General features: G+C 54.7%; 6 protein-coding genes across 6 annotated transcripts; 4 read left to right on the top strand and 2 right to left on the bottom strand.

Annotated features, from left to right (window-relative positions):
• Nucleotides 1–1,124: 1,124 nt before the first annotated feature.
• On the top strand, nt 1,125–2,099 carry ALTATR162_LOCUS12089 (uncharacterized protein; the record flags this gene model as incomplete). The annotated part of the gene is made up of 1 exon (XM_043319734.1): nt 1,125–2,099. The coding sequence occupies one exon, from the start codon at nt 1,125–1,127 to the stop codon at nt 2,097–2,099; it is 975 nt and encodes a 324-aa protein (XP_043175669.1).
• An 85-nt stretch (nt 2,100–2,184) lies between these two features.
• ALTATR162_LOCUS12088 (uncharacterized protein) lies at nt 2,185–4,419 on the bottom strand (the record flags this gene model as incomplete). The annotated part of the gene is made up of 4 exons (XM_043319733.1): nt 2,185–2,768; nt 2,843–2,950; nt 2,993–3,349; nt 4,227–4,419. The coding sequence occupies 4 exons, from the start codon at nt 4,417–4,419 to the stop codon at nt 2,185–2,187; spliced, it is 1,242 nt and encodes a 413-aa protein (XP_043175668.1).
• A 631-nt stretch (nt 4,420–5,050) lies between these two features.
• On the bottom strand, nt 5,051–7,263 carry ALTATR162_LOCUS12087 (uncharacterized protein; the record flags this gene model as incomplete). Its single annotated transcript, XM_043319732.1, has 6 exons — nt 5,051–5,322; nt 5,459–5,668; nt 5,727–5,746; nt 6,361–6,604; nt 6,652–7,195; nt 7,252–7,263. 6 exons carry the CDS (start codon nt 7,261–7,263, stop codon nt 5,051–5,053), a joined length of 1,302 nt encoding a protein of 433 aa, XP_043175667.1.
• Nucleotides 7,264–9,270: 2,007 nt separating this feature from the next.
• Nucleotides 9,271–10,530, top strand: ALTATR162_LOCUS12086 (uncharacterized protein; the record flags this gene model as incomplete). The annotated part of the gene is made up of 3 exons (XM_043319731.1): nt 9,271–9,336; nt 9,388–9,587; nt 9,639–10,530. 3 exons carry the CDS (start codon nt 9,271–9,273, stop codon nt 10,528–10,530), a joined length of 1,158 nt encoding a protein of 385 aa, XP_043175666.1.
• Nucleotides 10,531–11,370: 840 nt separating this feature from the next.
• ALTATR162_LOCUS12085 (uncharacterized protein) lies at nt 11,371–14,782 on the top strand (the record flags this gene model as incomplete). Its single annotated transcript, XM_043319730.1, has 3 exons — nt 11,371–11,503; nt 11,574–12,217; nt 12,281–14,782. The coding sequence occupies 3 exons, from the start codon at nt 11,371–11,373 to the stop codon at nt 14,780–14,782; spliced, it is 3,279 nt and encodes a 1,092-aa protein (XP_043175665.1).
• Nucleotides 14,783–17,953: 3,171 nt separating this feature from the next.
• ALTATR162_LOCUS12084 (uncharacterized protein) lies at nt 17,954–19,216 on the top strand (the record flags this gene model as incomplete). Its single annotated transcript, XM_043319729.1, has 3 exons — nt 17,954–18,208; nt 18,259–18,713; nt 18,961–19,216. The coding sequence occupies 3 exons, from the start codon at nt 17,954–17,956 to the stop codon at nt 19,214–19,216; spliced, it is 966 nt and encodes a 321-aa protein (XP_043175664.1).
• Between the last annotated feature and the right edge of the window lie 1,403 nt (nt 19,217–20,619).

The following is a 20,619-nucleotide window of genomic DNA, read 5'->3' as shown; positions in this document are numbered from 1 at the left end:
TCGCAGGAGGTCCTCTCTTTGGGTGACAAGCATGTAAACAAGCCCTCGAAGGACCGAAAGCGCGTTGTTGAGTTCTGGCTGCGTGCTTTGACAGAAGAAGAAGGACAGCAAGGGTTCTGGATGGTCAATACGCCTGCGCTTCTTCGGCACAACTACATATGATGATTCGGGTCGGGATAACTCAGCAATCACACCCATAGTCATCATCGTTTTGCCTTTGCCCGGGTCGCCCTTGATCCACAGCAGCCGCGATTCGCTCTGTGTCCTCCATCGCCGGAAGCTACTATCATCTAGTATCCAACCATAACAGTCCTTCAGTAGCTTGTCTTTGTCGCCTTCGATGCGCGCCCGGTCTTCGCGCGGGTCCGTCACCCGCAGGTCGCGCAAACACTGGTGGAGGGATGGTTCGCCAGCCTCGCGAGGCTTTTCCGGAAAGTTTACGTTGCCATAGATGTTGCCGTAGAAGTTGGTGGAGTCGCCGTCTGCTCGGTTGCCGCTGTACGTCGTAATGTCTCTGGCCGGGTGCTGCATCGGTGCGCTCCGCACGCCGCTGCGTTTAGCTAGTTGAGACTTGCGAGGATTGTCCGTGGAGCGTAATCGCGCCGGGATCTAGCCTTTTTCTGTGCGATTTTCCCGAACGTTTTCTCTTTTCTCAGTACCTAGATGCCAGAGAAGGGGTTTGTCGCCTGCTGTGAAGCCGTCAGAAGCTTCGCTAGAGAAGGCGGCTGGAAACGTGGGCGCTCGCATCTCGCTTCGAGCCAAGGCTTCAGTTGGCTGGTAGATACGGTATCAGGCGTTAACTTCCAGCCGCGACGATCGACACCACACTCGAACATCGACAACAACCACAACAACATCTCTACGTAAAGTATGCTCTATTGTATTGAGCAACACGAGCCTCGCAGTATGGGTAAGAGGAGATGAGCGACACAGATGATGTTGCGTAGGTATCTCTGCGAGCTTTGGCGAGTCAATCATGTCACCATAGCTGGGCATAGAACACGCTGCAACCTCAGCGACGACAGTCCGAACAGCCGTTCCCTGTGCTCGCGCGACACTCCCGGCATGCAATGTACAGTATCGTGCGAAATATACTGATCTTGCACAGACAGACCCCCGAAAGCATGGCGCCACACCTCGCTACCTCGCAGCACCACCTCGTTCGCGATATGATCCTCGATGGGATGCTCACAGCTGCTCAGATAGCCACAGTGGCTGACTGCAGCAAGCGCTCGGTTAAAGCAATAAGATCTAACCTCCGCCACTTCCACTCTACAATGGCTCCTGCGAACGGGGGCGGGAGACGACGATCGATCACGCCACCGATGCTAGACGCGCTTAGCGAACACCTGCTCGAGAAGCCAGGCCTATACCAGGAGGAGATGGCACTCTTCCTGTGGGACGAGTTCAGCGTTCTCGTCTCTACACACAGCATCAGTAGAACCTTAAGGGCGGTAGGATGGTCGAAGAAGGTTGCTCGGCAGATTGCGAGAGAGCAGAACGCAGACTTGCGAGACTTTTACCCCTACAACCTGACACAGTTCCAGTCGTACCACCTTGTCTTCATTGATGAGTCTGGCTACGACAAACGTATTGGATTTAGACGCACGGGATGGTCTCCTCTTGGCGTAGCACCTGTGCAGGTGGCCAAATTCCATCACGACCGGCGCTATCAGATCCTGCCGGCGTACACTCAGGATGGGATCTTGCTCTCGCAAGTGTTTCAAGGCTCAACAGACAGCGCTGTGTTCGAGGACTATATAGAGCAACTGCTCCCCCATTGTGGTAGGTGGCCAGAACCAAAGTCTGTGCTTGTGATGGACAATGCATCGTTCCACCACACGGAGCGACTCGAGCAGATGTGCTGCGACGCTGGCGTCAAGCTGATGTACCTGCCGCCATACTCACCAGACCTGAACCCGATCGAAGAGTTCTTTGCCGAGCTGAAGGCGTTCAAGAAGAACTGGCGTGCCTTTGAAGACGCGCCGGAGCAAGGCTTTGATGCTTTTTTGGAATGGTGTATAGACGTGGTGGGCGGAAAGCAAGACAGCGCCAAAGGCCACTTTAGGCACGCGGGAATCGCGGTTGAGGAGTTCTGAACTTGCACGTGTGGGTATTTAGTCTAAGCAGAGTAGAAGCTACGCATAGTCATGACCCAATAAGCTGAAAACCGCTGAGCTTGTCTCAATCTATAGTAATCTGATCAGTAGCTGCCACCTGCTGCTGGACCCAGTATTCGATGTCGCGTAAGAAACGCCGAGCGACACCAATCTTTATGCCCCGCGAGATGAAGAAGTCCGGGTCCTGGTCGTCGTGAAGCTGCTGCAGGTCGAGTCCGTGCTCTAGAGCCATGTCACACATGTTCCGAATGTCATCTTTTTGATCTTCCCTCCTGACTCGTGACTGCTGCCAGTCACTGTACTCTTCCACGGCTGCGTCTAAGAAACCGGGCATGTCAAGGCGAGGCTTAGCTTGCACTTCGGTGGAACCTGATGTGGAGTGAGACGGCCCAGGAAGCACGTTTGTTATGTGGATGGGAGCATGACCCGCCAGAGCACTGTGACTTGCTCTTTGGTGTCTTTCCAGCTGCTGTTGCTCTTCTGCGTAGAGCTGCTGTCGGACATCCTCCGGTACGTCGTCATGCGACCGCAACTGCCCCCCCTGCGCCACATGCCTTATTAAGACCTTCAGCTGATGCGTCCTTAGCTTGTAGTGCTTCTTTCCGTGCGGGTCCCGCCAGCAGTGAGGCCCAAGACTGCAAGGCGGGCCTGGACACCGCATTAGGTTGTATACGTCCTGCCAGACGGACGGCAGACTGGACGTTCCTTCCTCAGCTTCTTACCTGCACGAAACGACTCGCTCCACTGGGAGAGCTGTCTCTCCACTAAGAACCAATCCACATCCATTTCATCAAAGCGCTTCGTCAAGTCACGTTTTGAGCGCTCAGTCACTGACACAACAACGTTAGTGTCTTCGCAGGTAACACGCTTACTCGGCGGCAGCTTCTTCTGCAGCAGCCTCTCGAGCTTCTCACGCAGGAACAGCGACCAGTAGAACCTGGGCGCTAGCACAAGGTCTGGCTCTGTATCCTTAGAGAGGAGCTTGTTGTTCAGCGTGACCTTCCACTCGATCGAGTAGTGCACGCAGGTTGGCGGCTCCTCATCGTATGTCTCATTCTCGTTCCACTCATCCAGACTCAGCAGCTCGAGCTTGCCTGAAAGCGGCCTTACATGTCCTACGGTACAAGTGCCCCTGCCTAGATCGCCCGCGATCGCTTCTTGGTATACTGCAGCCGGGAACGGTGAGCGGAGCACCAACGGCTCGCTCCGAGGGGACGACGGGTCTCCCGCTATCTGGGTATCAGGGATCCGGGACGTCGTAGACGCGCCTAAAAACGGGGATCGGTCGAGCGGGAACGAGACTGGGCCTATCGACGGACACGAGCCTGCGGTGGCGGCCTGAGTGGCCAAGTTCGATGATCGGCCGTAGGGCTGCTGAGACCCTGAGGTTGCTAGTTGGGACCCACGCCGGGATCTGGCAGTGCGTCGAACAGGCATTGTCGGAGGGCTGTGACACCGTGCAAGGCCGACCACTGGCATGCACTGTCGTCGTAACGTGTCGTTGAGTTCCCTAACAGGAAGCAGCTGACCCGTGATGGCAGATCGGGTAAGCGCCGCTTGGACGGAGGGCTGAACGGCCGACAGCCAGCGACAACTGCCAGAATGTGACAGCCGCCGTCCGTGTCAGCCTTGCGGCAGTCTCTTTGCGCAATGGTGCTGGATGTCGCACACATCACATCACCCACTCTAGTCGCTGACTATGCCTAGCACGATGGGATGACCGCTCTTGCAGTTCCGGTAGAGGAGAGAGGGCGGGCAGGTGCGTTCTGCTGAGGTGCTCTCGCCTCTGCACGCTCCTACCCACATACAAACGCCTTCGAAGCCCTCTATATCTTCGCCGCAAGCACAAGCAGCTAGTGCCGTTCTGCCAGGCTTGCGGGAAGTGCGGAAAAGCATCGACCCGATTATCGAATACGCTCCGCCTCGTACTCATACCGCTTCTCTACTCGACTGATGCAGTCGATCCCACAATCGTCGCGACTCACGGCCTGAACGGATACTGTGAGCAGAAGTGGACGGGTGATGGCTGCGCGCGCGGGCGATGCGATCGACCAACAGTAGGACACAGAGGGCAGAGTGAACACGGGCACGTAGGACTGGACGTACAGTAGGCAGGAACGATAGCAGTGGTAACAAGCTGTCTGTAGTTCGCTCCAGCGAGCCCGCCGAGTCGTTCGATGTCCAGTTCAGCGTGCTGCAGGTATCGCACGTAGAGCAGCTCTTCGGTTGGATGGAGGAGCTCGTTCCGATCCACGAAGGGCTTCAATACAACGGCTCTCGTGCAACGATCGTAGTGCATGGCTTGGGTGGATGGGCAGGACGCAGTTAGCGTGTGCTCTGGTCGTTGGCAAAAGCGTAGGTACGCTGAAGCAAGGCTATGTAGTGGTACAGCCCACATCTTCCGCGAGCACTCATCGCCTGTGCATCTAAAGGCTGTGTCTGAAGGCAGCGAACTTGGCGAGGCGGTGGAGACGGTCAAGCACTGGCTGAGCAGAGCTGGCAGCGATCCATGAATGGTCGTCATCGACAACTACGACATGCCGAAGCTACCAGGGGATGGCAAGCCAGACACGTTTGACATCCGGCCGTTCTTTCCAGAAGCTGACCCAGCCATCTCGGCTGCAAGTCGGTCATCCTGTCGCGGTGGAGCAATCGACGAACATGCACGACATCGTCATCGACACCGACACCTACCATAATCCGGTTCCTCTTCTCTATCTCACGAACGCGTGCAGACCCCAAACACAGGTTAAGCGCCAAGTGAAGACAAAGGAATAGTAGCACAACAGCTCGTGATAACACCGCAATGGTGATTTAGTTCGCGTGGCTAGATTCTAATTGGCTGGCATGTGAAAATGATCTTGTCTCACAACAAAAGCGACGGCAACGCATGCCCACTGCCAAAGCCACGAAGACATGCCGAACATCTCTTAGCCATCGTTCGACTGTACCTGCTTGGCCTCGGAATTCGCACGCATAAGAGCCACAAGTGCTTCCACATTAGCCCTGCCATTGAGAGTCGTACCATTTCCGTTGGCGCCATTCGCTTGATACAGTCTCTCTGTTGATTGCGGAAGTTGGCGTTCCACCAAGTCGGTATTGAAGACCATCCCATTCTGCGAGGCAACGTTCCCAACCCATGAGGCTTTGTCGTTGAGCTTTGAAGCTTGGGCCCCTCTGCCTGAGGACGCTGTTCCACCAGCTATTGTGGTGTCCAGTTAGCAAAAAATGCGTCCGATATAGTTGGGCACTTGTAGCTGTGTAGAGAGGGGTTTCGCCCAACTCAGCACCTTATACAGGGTCGCGTCTTTAATTCAGGTGAGGCTTCGCTAGCTTACCTTCTGCAGATATCTCAGCCTGGTCTTCCCAGGTAAAGTGCAACAGACTGTTTTCTCCAATAGTACTGAGCGGGGTGTTACCCAGTACAGGCTGTCCGAGAAACGTCAAGCGCTGTTGGTTCACTGGAATAGCTTCGAGCTCTTGAATCTTTTTCTTGACCGTCTGGATGTCGTCGGTCGGGGACACTGCCACGGACAGTGTTTTATCATCTGGATTAGTCTGTAAGCGACGCAGAGGTCGTGGATAAGACCTGATAAACAAACTCACTCACCCAGTCTAATCCGAATCTGCATTTTTGTTAATGTGTTTGGTGAAAACGATGCTGTATAGAGAATTGCTTCGTAGTAAGGAGAACGATGGACAATAGCAATAGCTAAGGTTTTATCTACAACGCGGGAGCGACAGGCATCTAGCTGCGGCAATCAAACTTGCGCTGTCTATTGGTTGGTCAGGAAGCAGCTGAAGTTGGGGGCGCTGGTCCTCCAAAATGATAAGGTAGAGTTGAGCCAATAACAAGATTCGATATGGTAAGACTGCTGCGTTCAACCCCAAACGTAATCTTATTCACTAGGGGGTAATCCACTGGCTGTGGTTTCTTGAGACTTACAAGAATAGTACAGGTGCAGTATAAGGCTAACCCGATGCTGCACATTTTCATTACTGACAAGCACGGTTTTACCGCTTCATCTATGTACTGTACTGTATGTTAGAATTGTACCATGATGTCAATCTTATAGTAGTCTGTCTTGGTTCTAGAACTTTATCGATGAAATCAGAGACCTTCAGAATATGAAATGGCCGCGATTGCGGCCGTACTAGAGAGAGTATCAAAGTTGGTAAGCCGAGCCTCTCACAGATTACTTTGCATCGAGGAACCCTGTCGCAATAAGTGCCACATCACCTCCTCTTCGCTCTCAGGATTGCCGCTATTCCTGCCGCGTCCGCGTTACCCTGGACGATTGTGCTTGTTCCGTGCGCCTTGTTGCCTTTGTATACCCTTTCTGTAGGTGCGTGGATCTGCCGCTCGACGAGATCTGAGTTGAACATGTTCGCATCGTCGAATGCCTCGTTGTCGATCCACGATACTTTGTCCACAAAATTCAGCGCTTTGATATCCTCCGCTGTAAGAGGCACTGTGCTATTGCCTATAACACTTAGCACAAGCCAGTATGATCGTACCGCTGCACAATACCTTCTTCATCCAGGCGTCGTTCTTCGAGGTACGCAGCTATGCAAAGCTTCTCGCCAAGGACCCTTTCCACGTTTCTGTCCACCCGCTGAACTACCGCTAGAGCAGCCGTGAAGCCGGCGCGCATCGATCCACTCAGTCCAACGTGCGTTGTGACGATCAGCGCGTTAAGGTCCGTTTTCGCTCGATCCAGTTGAGTCATGGCATCCTCAAGCGCCCTCTCGTCTTTATCGCCGCTGATGATTGCATGCGTGTACTGTTTGGTTTTGCTTCTTACCAGCTGAGCAGCAAAGGCATCGAGCTGGCGTTGCAGCCCTTTTCCCAGATTGATAATCTTCTGAACCTGCTTCTCGATTGGAGGTGTTTGTAGCTCGGGTTCGTCTTGCACAAGTTGCAGTGTACTTAGTAATGTGTCCAGCTGGCCTTGGTAGCCATCAAGGCGATCTGACGCGCCGTGCACTTTGGCTCTCGCATCCTGTATCTTTTGGATGATGGTGATTGCCTGACCGAGAAGCTGCGAGACAGCAGCCGTGCCGCCAATCACTTCCTAGTGTTGTTTAGTAGGGATCCATTTTCTGTTCAGATAGAACTTCGAGGGCATACCAGTGCCGGCATAACTGATCGATTGTACGTTTTCTGTTATACCGAACCGAGAGGGCGTTGTAAGTTTTGACGTGGGTGCTTGGGTGCAGCTGAGGCAAAAGTCAGCCTGGCCAACTTCATTGCCGGTTCCGCTGAAGACTTGGCAGCATGAGCACGCCGCCGTAAGCGCCTGCAAAATGCATGCTTTTCAATAGCGGCCTGGATTGACCGTCTCAATGCAAAACAAGACATTAGACATTGACTACCAAACGCCACACACACTCACCTAGATGTGCGACTGATCGTACCCCCGCGAGACGGTTCCACCGAGCTTCCGTGGTTAGTGCGGTGATCGTGGGCTACTGCAACGTCGCAGGCAGCGGCGTGCGGGTCGCACCAATGGAGTCTCCACATGGCCATACCACAACGTACACCGGCAACCGAGCGGACGGCGACTCAACCAACATTTACGGCAACGTCTATGGCGATGTGCACTTTGCAGGCAGATCCAGCGAGACAGAACGTCACCAATGCCTCCACGACCTGCGAGTCACTGACCCACGCGAAGACCGGGCGCGCATCGAGGGCGACAAGGACAGGCTGCTCCGAGACTGCTATGCCTGGATACTGGACGACACCAGCTTCCAGCGATGGAGGACACAGGATGAGTCGCGGCTGCTGTGGATCAAGGGTGATCCAGGCAAAGGCAAGACGATGATGACGATAGGTGTGATCGCTGAGCTGTCTCGGAGAAACAAGGCCAAACCACCGCCAAGGACAATGTCAAAGATGCCCAGTTCTAAGCAGGACCGCAAGAGCGTGTCAAGGCCGCAGCTGTTGGCCTACTTCTTCTGCCAGAGCACTCGGCCAGAGCTCAACACTGCAGTGTCGGTCCTCCGCGGGCTTATCTACCTGCTCGTCGCGCAAAGACCGCAGCTTATGCAACATGTGCAGAAGCGGTACGGGACTGCGGGCAAGCAGCTGTTTGAAGGGCCGAATGCGGTCTATGCACTAAGAGAGATACTATCAGATATACTCAACGACGCTTCTCTGCCGCCGACGTACCTCTTGATCGACGCGCTCGATGAGTGCACATCTGGGCTGTCGGAGCTGCTGCACATCATCACCGACGCGAGCCTTGGGCAGCAGTCGAGGGTCAAGTGGCTAGTGACGAGCCGCAACATACTAGAGATCGAGCGGTATCTGCAGCCCGACTCGCTGGGTGTCAAGGTGAGCCTCGAGGTGAACGTGAGCCATGTGTCCAAGGCCGTGGCGGCATTTGTAGAGTACAAGGTGCGACGGCTGGCGATCGTGCAGCAGTATGACCCAAGGCTACAAGCAGAGGTGCAGCAGCAGCTCCGCGATAAGGCAGAAGGCACCTTCTTGTGGGTTTCGCTGGTGTGCAAAGAGCTAGAGAAGGTGCCGCTCTACCGCACGCTGGAGATGGTGCGGACACTGCCGCCAGACCTCGACCCGCTGTACGAGCGGATGATGAAGCAGATCGTGGGGCAAGATGCAAGGACTGCAGGGTACTGTAGGGACATTCTTCGGTCGATCACGCTTGCCTTCCGGCCGCTGCAACTCGAAGAGCTCGCCCCAAGTGCGGGCCTTCCTAGAGATTGGTTTGGCGACGTGCAAGCCGTTGCTGACCTTGTTAGCCGTTGCGGCTCGTTCCTAACTGTGCGTGAAGGCGTTGTGTCCTTCATCCACCTGTCTGCGAAAGACTTCTTTACGCTAGGCAGCGGCCGGCAGGTGTTTGATGGCCCACTAGAGGAGGAGCAGAGACGAATAACCCACTGCCTGCTAGACGCGATGGACAGCACGCTGCGAAGGGACATGTGCAGGTTGCAGAAGCCCGGGGTGCGAATACAGGAGGCAACGGGCCGCGTTCGGGGCAGCTGTCTCTCGCAGGTGGCGTATGCATGCGAGTACTGGGTAGAGCATCTGCAGGCAAGCGGACGTTCTTGTAGCAATATTTTTGCAGACGGCGGCAAAGTACACCGCTTCTTTCAGAGGCACTTGCTGCACTGGCTAGAGGCGATGAGCCTGCTGCAGAAGATGCCAGAAGCGATGTTGGTGTTACAGGAACTAGAAGCGGCTCTTGATGTAAGTTATCGACTAGCGTTACAAAGATACTGCTACTAACCCTCGTCTAAGGCAGCAGAAAGTACAATAGTATCAAACTTTGTGCACGATGCGCTGCGGTTTGCGATGTGGAGCGGATCTGGGATCCAAGAAGCGCCGCTGCAGGTATACTATGGTGCGTTAGTGTTTGCGCCAGAGCGAAGCATAGTCCGGAATCAGTTCAAGCAGGAGATGCCAGAGGGAGTGCAGGTGAAGTATGAGCTAGAGGAAGAGTGGGGGCCTCTGCTGCAGACGCTCGAGGGCCATACTGACAGTGTCAGCAGCGTGGCCTTCTCGGTGTCAGGAGATCGACTGGCATCCGCTTCAGATGATAAGACAGTGCGAGTGTGGGACGCGAAGACGGGACAGCCGCTGCACACGCTCCAGGGCCATACGAGTACTGTCACCAGCGTGGCCTTCTCGGCGTCAGGGGATCGACTGGCATCAGCTTCACAGGATGAGACGGTGCGGGTGTGGGATGCGAGAACTGGCCAGCCGCTGCACACGCTCAAAGGCCATACGGACTGGGTCAGGAGCGTAGCCTTCTCAGCAGCAGGAGATCGACTGGCATCGGCTTCAGACGATAAGACGGTGCGGGTGTGGGACGCGAAGACTGGCCAGCCGCTGCACACGCTTGAGGGCCATACGAACTGGGTCAAGAGCATAGCCTTCTCGGCAGCAGGAGATCGACTGGCATCCGCTTCGTTGGATGAGACGGTGCGGGTGTGGGATGCGAGAACTGGCCAGCCGCTGCACACGCTCGAGGGCCATACCCACTGGGTCGACAGCGTGGCCTTCTCAGCAGCTGGAGATCGATTGGCATCGGCTTCACACGACAAGACGGCGCGGGTGTGGGATGCGAAGACTGGACAGCCGCTGCACACGCTCGAGGGCCATACGGGGTCTATCAGCAGCGTGGCCTTCTCTAGTGATGGGTCCTGCCTAGAAACGAATCGAGGGTTAATGCTGCTTCCGCTACCAGCGCAGTCTACATCTACCCTTGCCCCTCGGCCGCCTGCACAGCGCATCTTCGTCGCGGAGAGGTGGGTGACGGCAGGTGGAGAAGAGATGCTTTGGATACCCACTGACTACCAACTTAATTGCACTGCTGTTTACAGCTGTCGGGTTGCGCTTGGATACAGCTCTGGTAGAGTGTTGTTCCTTAACTTGTTATAAGCACGCTTTTGCTATTTCGTGCAATCTTCTCTGCTTTCTTACTACAGCTAGCTGCAGTAGTATAGTAACTATATATAAACTATAGATAGTTATACGCTTCTCGCATTCCACATCTTTATACTTCTATACTAAGATAGGCAATTATTAGTGCAGTCTCCTACTGCGATAAGCGACTGCTGAATGGACGGCTAAAGCTGTCTACTTAGTTGGTAAGCGGGATCTACGTAAGCAAGGCGCGTTACTGGATTCGGTGTGTGGGGCTTCAAATCCCTGCCCACAGGCTAGCGAAAATGGTGGTGCAGCTGCGTGCAGGGGTGCAGCTGCGTGCAGGGGTGAAGCTGCATTCGCTAGCGGCTGTACAGTGCAATACTGTTTCGAAGACTGGTCGGCATGCGGTGCAGCGGCATATGGTCTATACCCGTGTAGTTCGGGTGCTGATGGCGAGACTAGCGCCCGCGAACAATCTAGGGTACTCGTGCTAGTTCACTTGGACGAGTGATCTACCGATAGTGCCCCAAGTCACTCGGGACAGCTACGCGCACGACCCGGCATGGCTGGTGAGCTGCCGGCTGACGAGCCAGTTATCCACGAGTGGTTTGACGCCTGTCGATGGCTGTGTAGGATGCTCCGTCTATGTGTGCGTATAGTACTATCGCCGCTCACAACAGTACTATAATCGTTCGCTCGCTGGGAGCGGATAGAACGTGTATCAACTCGGCGCCCACCAGCCGACTAATCAAGTGCAGGCAGACACGGCCAAAGTATAAGAGACCTTTTCCATCCAATGTGAGTACCAGCAGGATTTCCGACATCACACCACAGAATTCTTACACACTCAAGATGTCTACCGAATCCAGCGAAACGCCACACGCCCTCATCCCCGGACCTCCGGGCCGTCGTTTCTTTGGCAACCTCTGGGATATTGACTCCCAAAACACGGTCGACTCGTTGTGCAGACTGACCGATGACTATGGTCAGTGTTTGGGTTTCTCGCCAAGCTTGGCATGTCACAGAAAGAAGAGACTAGCAGCTGACAGTTGAAGGGCCGATCTGGAAGTTCCACTTGGGCAACGAAGAAAGGATCGTTGTTGGGTCGCAGGCTTTGCTGGATGAGGTGTGCGACGAGGCACGTTTTGCCAAAGTCATTGCTGCTACCCTCAAGCAAGCCCGCAACGGTGTGCAAGACGGCCTGGGCACCGCATCTGCCCCTGAAGAGAAGAATTGGGGCATCGCGCACCGTATATTGGCTCCGCACTTTGGTCCGCTGGCGATCCAAAACATGTTCGGCGAGATGCAGGACATAGCTACACAACTCGTCCTGAAGTGGGCACGCCATGGAGCAGACCACGACATACATGTGACGAGCGACTTCACAAGACTAACACTGGATGTGATCGCGCTGTGTACTATGGACTATCGCTTCAACTCTTACTACAAAGAAGCCATGCATCCATTTGTAGACGCGCTAGAAAGCTTCCTCAAAACGAACGCAGATCGCGCGAAAAGGAGCGCGGTAATGCAACCATTTTATGTCTTTGAAAATCACACATACTGGGGTGACATCGAGCGGCTGCGAGAGACGGCACATGAGGTCATCAAAGAAAGGAAGAAGCACCCTCATGAGAAGAAGGATTTGCTTAACGCAATGTTGCATGGAGTTGACCCTCTTACGGGCGAACAAATGACGGTAAAGCCACGCCGCGAGCGGCATCGCCAGCAGCATCGCCAGCATCGTTGCTGACTTGGACAGGCTGATAGCATCGTCAACAATATGATCACTTTCCTGTTCGCTGGTCACGAGACGACCTCGGGCCTCCTCTCCTTCACGTTCTACTATCTTCTCAGCAACCCCGCAACGTATGCAAAGGCACAACGAGAGGTCGACAATGCTATTGGTAGAGAGAGCATCACGCCCTTGCACCTTTCCAAGCTTCCCTATCTCAATGCTGTACTCCGCGAATCCTTACGACTGTCGCCTACTGTTCCTGCAGTTGCGCTCGCCGCCAAAGAGGACACCATACTGGGTGGAAAGTACCAGGTCAAGGCCAAGGCGCCGATCATCGCCCTCTTTGCATCAGTCCACAGAGACCCATTTGTGTATGGAAGTGACGCAAACGAGTTTCGGCCAGATCGTATGCTTGACAGTGAGTTTGAACAACGCAACAGACAGTTCCCAAACTGTTGGAAGCCGTTTGGCAATGGCATGCGAGGCTGCATTGGACGCTTCTTTGCGTGGCAGCAAGCGCTTCTTGTCACAGCGATGCTCCTCCAGAGCTTCGATCTGTCTATGAGCGACCCATGGTATCGCCTGAAAACCAAACAGACGATAACGATGAAACCCGAGGGCTTCCGCATGCGTGCTCGACTGCGGCCGGATGTAGCTCTGTCAACGCTCCAACGGCCCTTATCCTCAATAACTATCGCCGATACTACTACATCAAGCAGTTTGGAGCTCCGGGCGGTTGAGCCGTCGACTGTCGCGGTTGACGTGTACTATGGCTCCAACAGCACGTGCGAGCAGCTAGCCAGCCAGCTCGCCAGCCATGCGGTAGATCATGGCTTTGCCATTGGGGACATAGGCACATTGAATGCTGCTAAAGAGAACCTATCGCGAACGAACCCTGTCGTGATAATAGCGGCATCATACAATGGACAGCCCGCTAGCAACGCAGCAGAGTTCGTGGCCTGGGTCAAAACACTCCGCTGCAGCGAGCTTACCGGAGTCGCTTTCGCTGTGTTTGGATGCGGGCACCACGACTGGGTCAAAACATTTTTGAAAGTACCAAAGTACCTAGACGGTGCGTTGGAGGAACGCGGTGGCATGAGACTGGCTCCCATGGGCACGACGGACATTGCCTATGACAAGGCCGCAATCGATTTTGCAGCCTGGGAAAAGGGCATCTTCTGGCCTGCTGTGCAAAAGAGGTACTGTCACACAGACGTATCGGCAGCCCAACCCTTAGAATCTGACGTACAAGTCAAGGTTTGCGCGCCTGAAGCAACGGCGTTGCGACGCAATCTTTACAGTGCTCGGATCGTCGCGAGCGAGACGCTGTCTTCCAACGAAGCTTCTGTCAAGAAGCACCTAGAAATCGCGCTGCCACAAAACGTGTCATACCGGACGGGCGATCGTCTAGCTGTCCTTCCACAGAATCCGAGACACGTTGTTCGTCGCGCGCTGAATCTGTTGGGCCTGTCCGGGGATAGCGTCCTGACAATCTCCAGCGCTACTTCTACAACACTTCCTCTTCGCACGCCCATGAGGGCAGCGGAGGTTCTCCGTGCGTATGTTGAGCTCCAACAAACGGCCAGTAAGAAGAACATACTAGACATGTTGGAAGCGACAGACGACGAGACGTCAATCGCTGAGCTAAACCGCCTTGCGGGTGAGGCTCATTACCAAGAAGAGGTTATTGGCAAGCGCCTGTCGTTGCTCGATCTGCTAGAGCGCTTTCCTGCCGTCAGCATCTCGCCTGGAGCCTTTCTTTCCATGCAGCCGCCGATGAAGGTTCGACAATATTGCATCTCGTCTTCCCCCCTATGGAATGCTTCCTGTGCTACGGTGACATCCACACACGCTCAGTCGCAGGTTTCCGGGCTGGCATCAGCGTACCTGTCTTCCCTAGTTGCTGGTGACGAGGTATCCGTTTGCGTAAAAGAATGTGCTGATAAGTTTCGCATGCCCGAAGCCGCCGACGATGTTCCGCTTATTCTGATTGCTGCAGGAACCGGTATGAGACTTCGCATTACTCTTGCTGTGCCCTCACTGACAGTAGAGACAGGCATCGCACCCTTTCGCAGTTTCATACAAGAACGAGCAGCACAACTGGCCACCGGCCGCACCCTTCCGACTGCCCTGCTCTTCTACGGATGTCGCTCACGTGCAGACCATCTCTACTTCGACTCTTTCCAACGCTGGCAGCAGCTTGGCGCTGTAGCTATCTACCACGCGTATTCACGCATGCCAGATCAGTCACAAGGATGTAGATACGTGCAAGACCGTATTTCGCAGGACAAGACCGCCGTTGTAAAGCTGCTCATGACAGGGGCTCGCATTGCCGTGTGCGTGCCCGAGTGCGCTACTGCAGGAGTCAGAGAGACTCTGATCGACGTCTTGAGGGAGACAAGAGATGCGAGGGCCCAGCGAGCCGTGCCGAAGGGACAGGGCGAGAGCACCGAGATGCAGCCTACAGACATTCAGCTCGAGAGTGCATGGCATGTATGGAAAAGTGCATCTAGGACGGAGGTTTAGGCAGACCTTCAGTGTACAAAGGAAATAGTTAGCGAGCTGTTGTAAGATCGATAGATAGAGAAAACAGGGCGCTATAGGGTGCGGGATGCAGCAATCGACTTACAGTAGATGAGGCCAGTTTCCGGAGTGCAAGTGATGGAGAGACTTTGAGTGAGCATGCTGTGCAGATCTTGATAGGCTCAGGTATCGAACTCGAAATACCGAAGCCTGAAGCAGTGTGCCTTGTGCGTTGACTGTTGGAAGAATCTATGCAGGCACAGTCGGCTGGATATTATCGGACATTATCGACTATGCAAACGTGGCCAGCGATTAGAACGAACACCGGCAATGTACTAGGCTCGATCTTATACACTAGACCGATCTATCTAATTATTGAGGTATTGTAGATGTAAGTTCAAAAGGCCTATCTGAGCTGGATCTGTGAGGATGCTAAAAGATTTAGTTAAGCTTACGCTGCTCTATTTAGCGGAAGTGCAGGAGTTGTAGGTTTGGGGGACTAGAAACGGCACGGTAACGAGGCTGACTGGGTAATGCGTTGTTTCTGCGCCTTGCTTAGTCTAGCACTAGCAGCCAAATTCGTGGAAATCTGTATTAAACTAGGTAGACAAAGAAGACATTTGGTGGAGCTATTTTGTATAACTTACTACAGCAAAACTAAGCATGAGTATATTAGCACATGTACATCTTAATGGCTGTGTTAAGTCTGGGTGGCTTAGTGGCAGACCTTAAATCTAGCGGGACAGAGGTTGCGACTGCCTTAGCTACAGCATTTCACACTAGTTATTAAGCTTTGAGCACAGTTAATAACAATACACAGCTTCTGTTTGCACTGTACACTGTGAGGACTACGCGGTCTTCAATCTCGAGACTATGTGATTTTAACGGGACATCTAATCTGGTGATTTCTAACGTGCCTACGGCCGCCCCTGCATTGATTGAACAAAGCAATACTGTATGCGGATGCCCTGGCGATATCGCGCCCTCCTAGACACTTGTCCCAGGCCAAGAGCGGTCTTCAACACGGACCTATTGCTAATCGTGTCGTGCGATGGTCTAAATATAAGCTGAGCTAAAATGCTAGAACAATATACACACTCTTCTTTATTTCCTATATCTGCAACAACGCACCCAATCGTGCGACAATACTCAATATGGGTATAATTAGCTGCTCTTGATACAGTAGTTGCTTCGGACGGATGCCTGCACTGACAGCAGACGTGTCATAACGCTTAGTGAGACTAGTGCACAGCCTGGAATCCTATCCACTTGGGATGAATGTGCCACTTGGGATATCGGAATCAATTACGGGTACCCGAAAGTCACGATCTAGATCCACTAATGCGGTCTTTACTGCGTGGCTCGACCTCTTGACAACTCTTTGACCTAGGCAGATGCGGCTTCCCAAGCCCAGGAAAGACGAGTGGAGTGTGTCACGATAGAGTCAATAGAGAAGAGCACGGCATAGTGCAGTACCGTGTGCTCTTACTCGGTACTTGGAAAGACCATGATATGTTGTCTCGCGACCTCTGCAAAGAGCCCACAGCATATGACAATCCCCCAACCGCGGAACACAAGCTTGCAACATAGTCAGCATGTGTTTATCCGTCCGATAGGGAGGCTGCGTTCCTCAAGTAAAGGCAGTCACGTCCAGCCACCGTGATGTACAGTACATCGCTGACGCTCCTGTTTCACGCATCTGAGCCTGTTTGCGAGTCATCAGCTTGCAGCTCGCCGTAGCAATCAGCCAGGCGAGAAACCGACACTGGGTTGCAGACCTATATCTCTGTATTACCTCAAACAGACATGACCGATACTCCCGGCATCTTCTCTACAATCCTGCTTGGCTGCGTCATCCGTGCTATCTTCCAAGTAGCTCGTAGAGCCCAAGCAGTCGCTAGTCGTGGGGAACAGTAAGCGCTGTTGGAGTAAGCGTTGAAGTAAGCATCCTTCCTCGCCCGGGGACTTTTCAAGCCGAGTAAGAACTCTAAGTCGACGACGACCTGCCTCGGCCAGCCTGCCGGGTGCATGCGCGCTTGACGCGCTAGGTACGACGCTGGCGTGCCATTGACGAACGCGATGCGCGCTGGAGCCCCCTTTGAGCCGCTGTAATTGTGACTCCACATCCTGCAGGATCTCCGTAGCCTGCAGGACAGCTGCATCGCTCTCGGGAGTTACGCAAAGAAGCAGGCCAACAAGCCGTTTGCGCTGCGCCGCGCGCCGGGGTTGCTGCTGTGGGGCCTGAGGTTGCCAAGGGCCGGCAGCGTGGCGCCGTGCGAACTCCAGTTGCGAGTCTCGACGTCGTTTCGTTCCGCAACCTCGCGACGAACACCGCCCTTGTCTGTACTATCCCGTTGCTGTACAGTAGTATCGTATTATGCCTCTCCGTGCCGCATTTTCTGACCCAGAAGACAGCCAACACGCACGATCCACGCGGGCAAGCGCGTCATAGCGACGAACAGCGTTGCAGCATCACACCTCAGCAGCACCGCGGCTGCCATCGAGATCGTCCGACCACGCCCGGAGACGTCGTACTGTGTCTTACTGTACTGTGCTTGTATGTAGCAGCGGCAGCTCAACTGCTCGTGCTGCACTCTAGCGACACGCTCGATCGCCATCAGAGTGAGGTGATCTGTGACGGCTTGTCGGTGGCCGATTGTCGAACCACGCGTGTTGCTAAGCGGCGCAGCGTTGTGCTGGAGCGACTTTCCTGTTTGCTCGAGGAGTGAGCCCGAGTGGTTTGTTTTAGCATGCGGCGCAGTGCTGCTTAGGCCGTGTTCGACGAGAGAGGAGTGCCTGACTGCACCCAGCAACAGACAGCTGCTCCCATACCGAAGAGCTGCCGATACGATGAAGAACTGCTGGTCCGAACAAGCGGCTGACCAAGTGCACGTGCCACAATAGCCGCCGACGAGCCTGGGCGTGCAGGCCGTACAGGCCGTACAGCAGCCGCTTCCGCGTTCTTGAAGCCAACGTTGCGCCTGCCGCTTATGCACGTCCAGCGCATGGGCAGCCAACGGGCGATCTGCACAGGCCAGCTCGACTTCAGGTGTTTCAGTCCGGAGCAGAGCATCTTGCGGGGCCCTGTTATCGGCTTCAGTGCCGACATGGAGGGCGCTATATCTACGTGCAGAGACACGAAGCTGCCTGCTCGCAGATCCACAGTATGCAAGCATGGTCCGCTTCAGCAAGGAAGACGAGATACTGCTCTACATTACCAGAGCTACGGCCGAGGAGCTGGGAACAGGCTCCTGGGATGTCTGCACAATCATCTTCAACCGCTTAGCTTCAAAACCTCGGACGCAGGACGGGCTGACTGCTGCGTATCGCAGTCTCAAGAGAAGCACGAAGAAAAGCAAGCTGAAAGCCAGAGCGCGTGACGCTACATGGCGCGCAACGAGGGAGCAGGTGGAGAGGTGGTTGCGCGAAGCAAGTCCGGTGCATCACTTTTCAAAAAGGGAAGCTAACAAGCCGCGCAGAAGAAGGACGCTCGCCCAAACGACCTGATACCGCGCTCTGACCGACTGGATAGCGAAGACAGTGTAGAGATGGTGTGTCCAGCTCCTCAGCGGACGCTCGTGCTACCTTTTACGGAGTGGAGCGGTGCGAACACACAAATGGATCTCGGTGTGCACGCAGCCTTCCTCCCGCAGCAGGGCGCTTTATCTGAGGAGCAATGTTGGGCGGCAGATGGTTGTGTTTCCAATGCAGCGCTGTGGCCTGTGCAGGCTGCAGAGTACCCTTTTGCCAACGGCACCGCGGCTGGATTTGACGCTACATTCATGTACGGAGCTGTCAACAAAGACATCGAACCCATATACGGAGAGGACAGCTCAGCCACGTACAACGCGGGCAATTGGGCCAGGTGTGGAGCAGGGGGCTCCTGTTTGTATGGAGCAGGCGGCTCAGCCATGTATGAAGACAACCCGTACTTGTATGGAGATGGCACATACATGTCTGGGGGAGTGCATGTACGGAACGGGCGTCACATAGCGAACGCAGCAGGCAGCTTGGATGTGTTTGCAACAGACAGCACAGCTGGGACCACGATCGGAAGCGGGTCAAGCCCGTCACGCAACACAGCTGTCGAGAGCCACAGCACGACAACGACCATGCCTATGGTCACGACAACGACCACGTCTATGACCACGCCAGGCAATCAAGTTGCTATGTTCCCACAGCCCCGGTGCGGGTACGTCCAGCTACATAGCGAGCAGCCCGGCCGACTACGCACCGATCCCGACAGAGTCTCTCAGTGAGTCTTCGTCGTCGTCGTTTGGGCAGGCCGTACCTGCGCACACGCATCTCCAAGACCTCGACGTGGAGTCGACGAGCATCATGCAAAATTTCACTTGGCAGGAAACAGGAGGCTTGATGTCATCAGAACAGTTGAATTCGCTGCTGGAGAGGTATGAACCCGGCTTCCATGCTATCTAGTGTAGTGTCTCCACCCTCTCGCCGCTTCCAGGGCCTCTTGCGAGCGGGCAGCTTGTTTTAGCGTAGCTGTGCGAGTCAGTTCGACGGCCAATGCTGTTCAGTGTCGAGAGGTGTGCGCTCACTGTATGAAAATTTCCTTGCTTTTGCAGTCCATGTTCTCTTTCTGGAATCGTAGAGGGCCGGGTCTTTTTTCAGCTCTGCGAACTGGCTTCGGATAGCGGTGAGGGTCCGGCAGTTGTTGGCTATAGAGCGGAGGAGGATGCGGATCTGTTCGTGAGAGAAGATCAATAGGATATCAAAGAAGATGATGACTGCTCTTTGGAACCAGGTCCATCCAGCGCCAGCCATGATGCGAACCGGGAGTGATGAGTGATGCTTGCGAGGAGATTTCAGATGTTGGATGTTGGAGGTACACCATGTAGTCGCAGCATGTGAAGTGGCACAGCAGGAAAGGCCTTTGTGTAGCTCTTAAACTGTTGCGCTTCCTAATTACAGCAACCAGCGAGCGAGAGGCGCACGGCTGAACCTCTCTACCGGGCCAGACGCTGCGCCGCTCTGATGGCAGGAGATTCATTACGCCATCGAGCTCTGCGACCGTGGCCGTACTTGGATCGAGCAGTGAGTGTCTTCCGCACGCTGAAGCTACAGGCTACGCTCTCGCCCCGCACAATATGCACACTGACTATCTGCCCGGACGGACCGGCCACGCATCTACACTATAGCACAACATCATCTGGCGCCTTCACTGGGTACCTACGCCAGCCGGCGCAGCGTGTGTGATGACATGTCGTTAGTGTTGATCCGATTACCTACTCCCTTGTTGAGGCTCGATCCTCGAATCACCCAAAGATGGCAAGGTAAGACGTCTGGACTAGGGCGGACAGATAGTGCTATTTCAGGCCTAGCGAGTGGCACCATCTGTGCATGAACGCTCGCTCTAACGATGGTAGAAACTAGCTCGACGAGCCGGGGCGTATGTCAGTGTGAGCTATCAGCTCAGCACGGGGAGATGATCGACCTCAGGATCCTCCGAAGCAGGTCCAAGAGGCGCCAGACATGCTCCCACCTGGGGCGCAACCCTCCCAAAATAGCCGCCAGCAGCCGCGATGCCAGCTTCAGACGTGGGAGCAGAACCCACAGCCCGGCACCTGCCAAGGTCTCAACGTGCACTGGCTGCGCCGCTTCCGGCAGCTCATCGAATGCCGACGCTGTACACTCTTCGCACCCAAACTCTCCGTAGCCAGGCTCCTTGCAGCTGCAGTCGACGCCGTCTTGGAGGTTCCGCTCGCCGGGCTACGTTGCAGTCAGTTAGTCGAGCAGGTGTTCCTGCAGCGCTGGGGTCTTGCACGAACCTTTGGCGGGTCAGTGGCTGCCACGTCGATGACCATGCTGGTGTTTCTCAC

The sequence above is a fragment of the Alternaria atra genome (assembly GCF_907166805.1).
Source record: "Alternaria atra isolate CS162 genome assembly, contig: 40, whole genome shotgun sequence".
Classification (NCBI taxonomy): Eukaryota; Fungi; Ascomycota; class Dothideomycetes; order Pleosporales; family Pleosporaceae; genus Alternaria; species Alternaria atra.
This window is presented reverse-complemented; position numbering and strand designations above follow the sequence as displayed.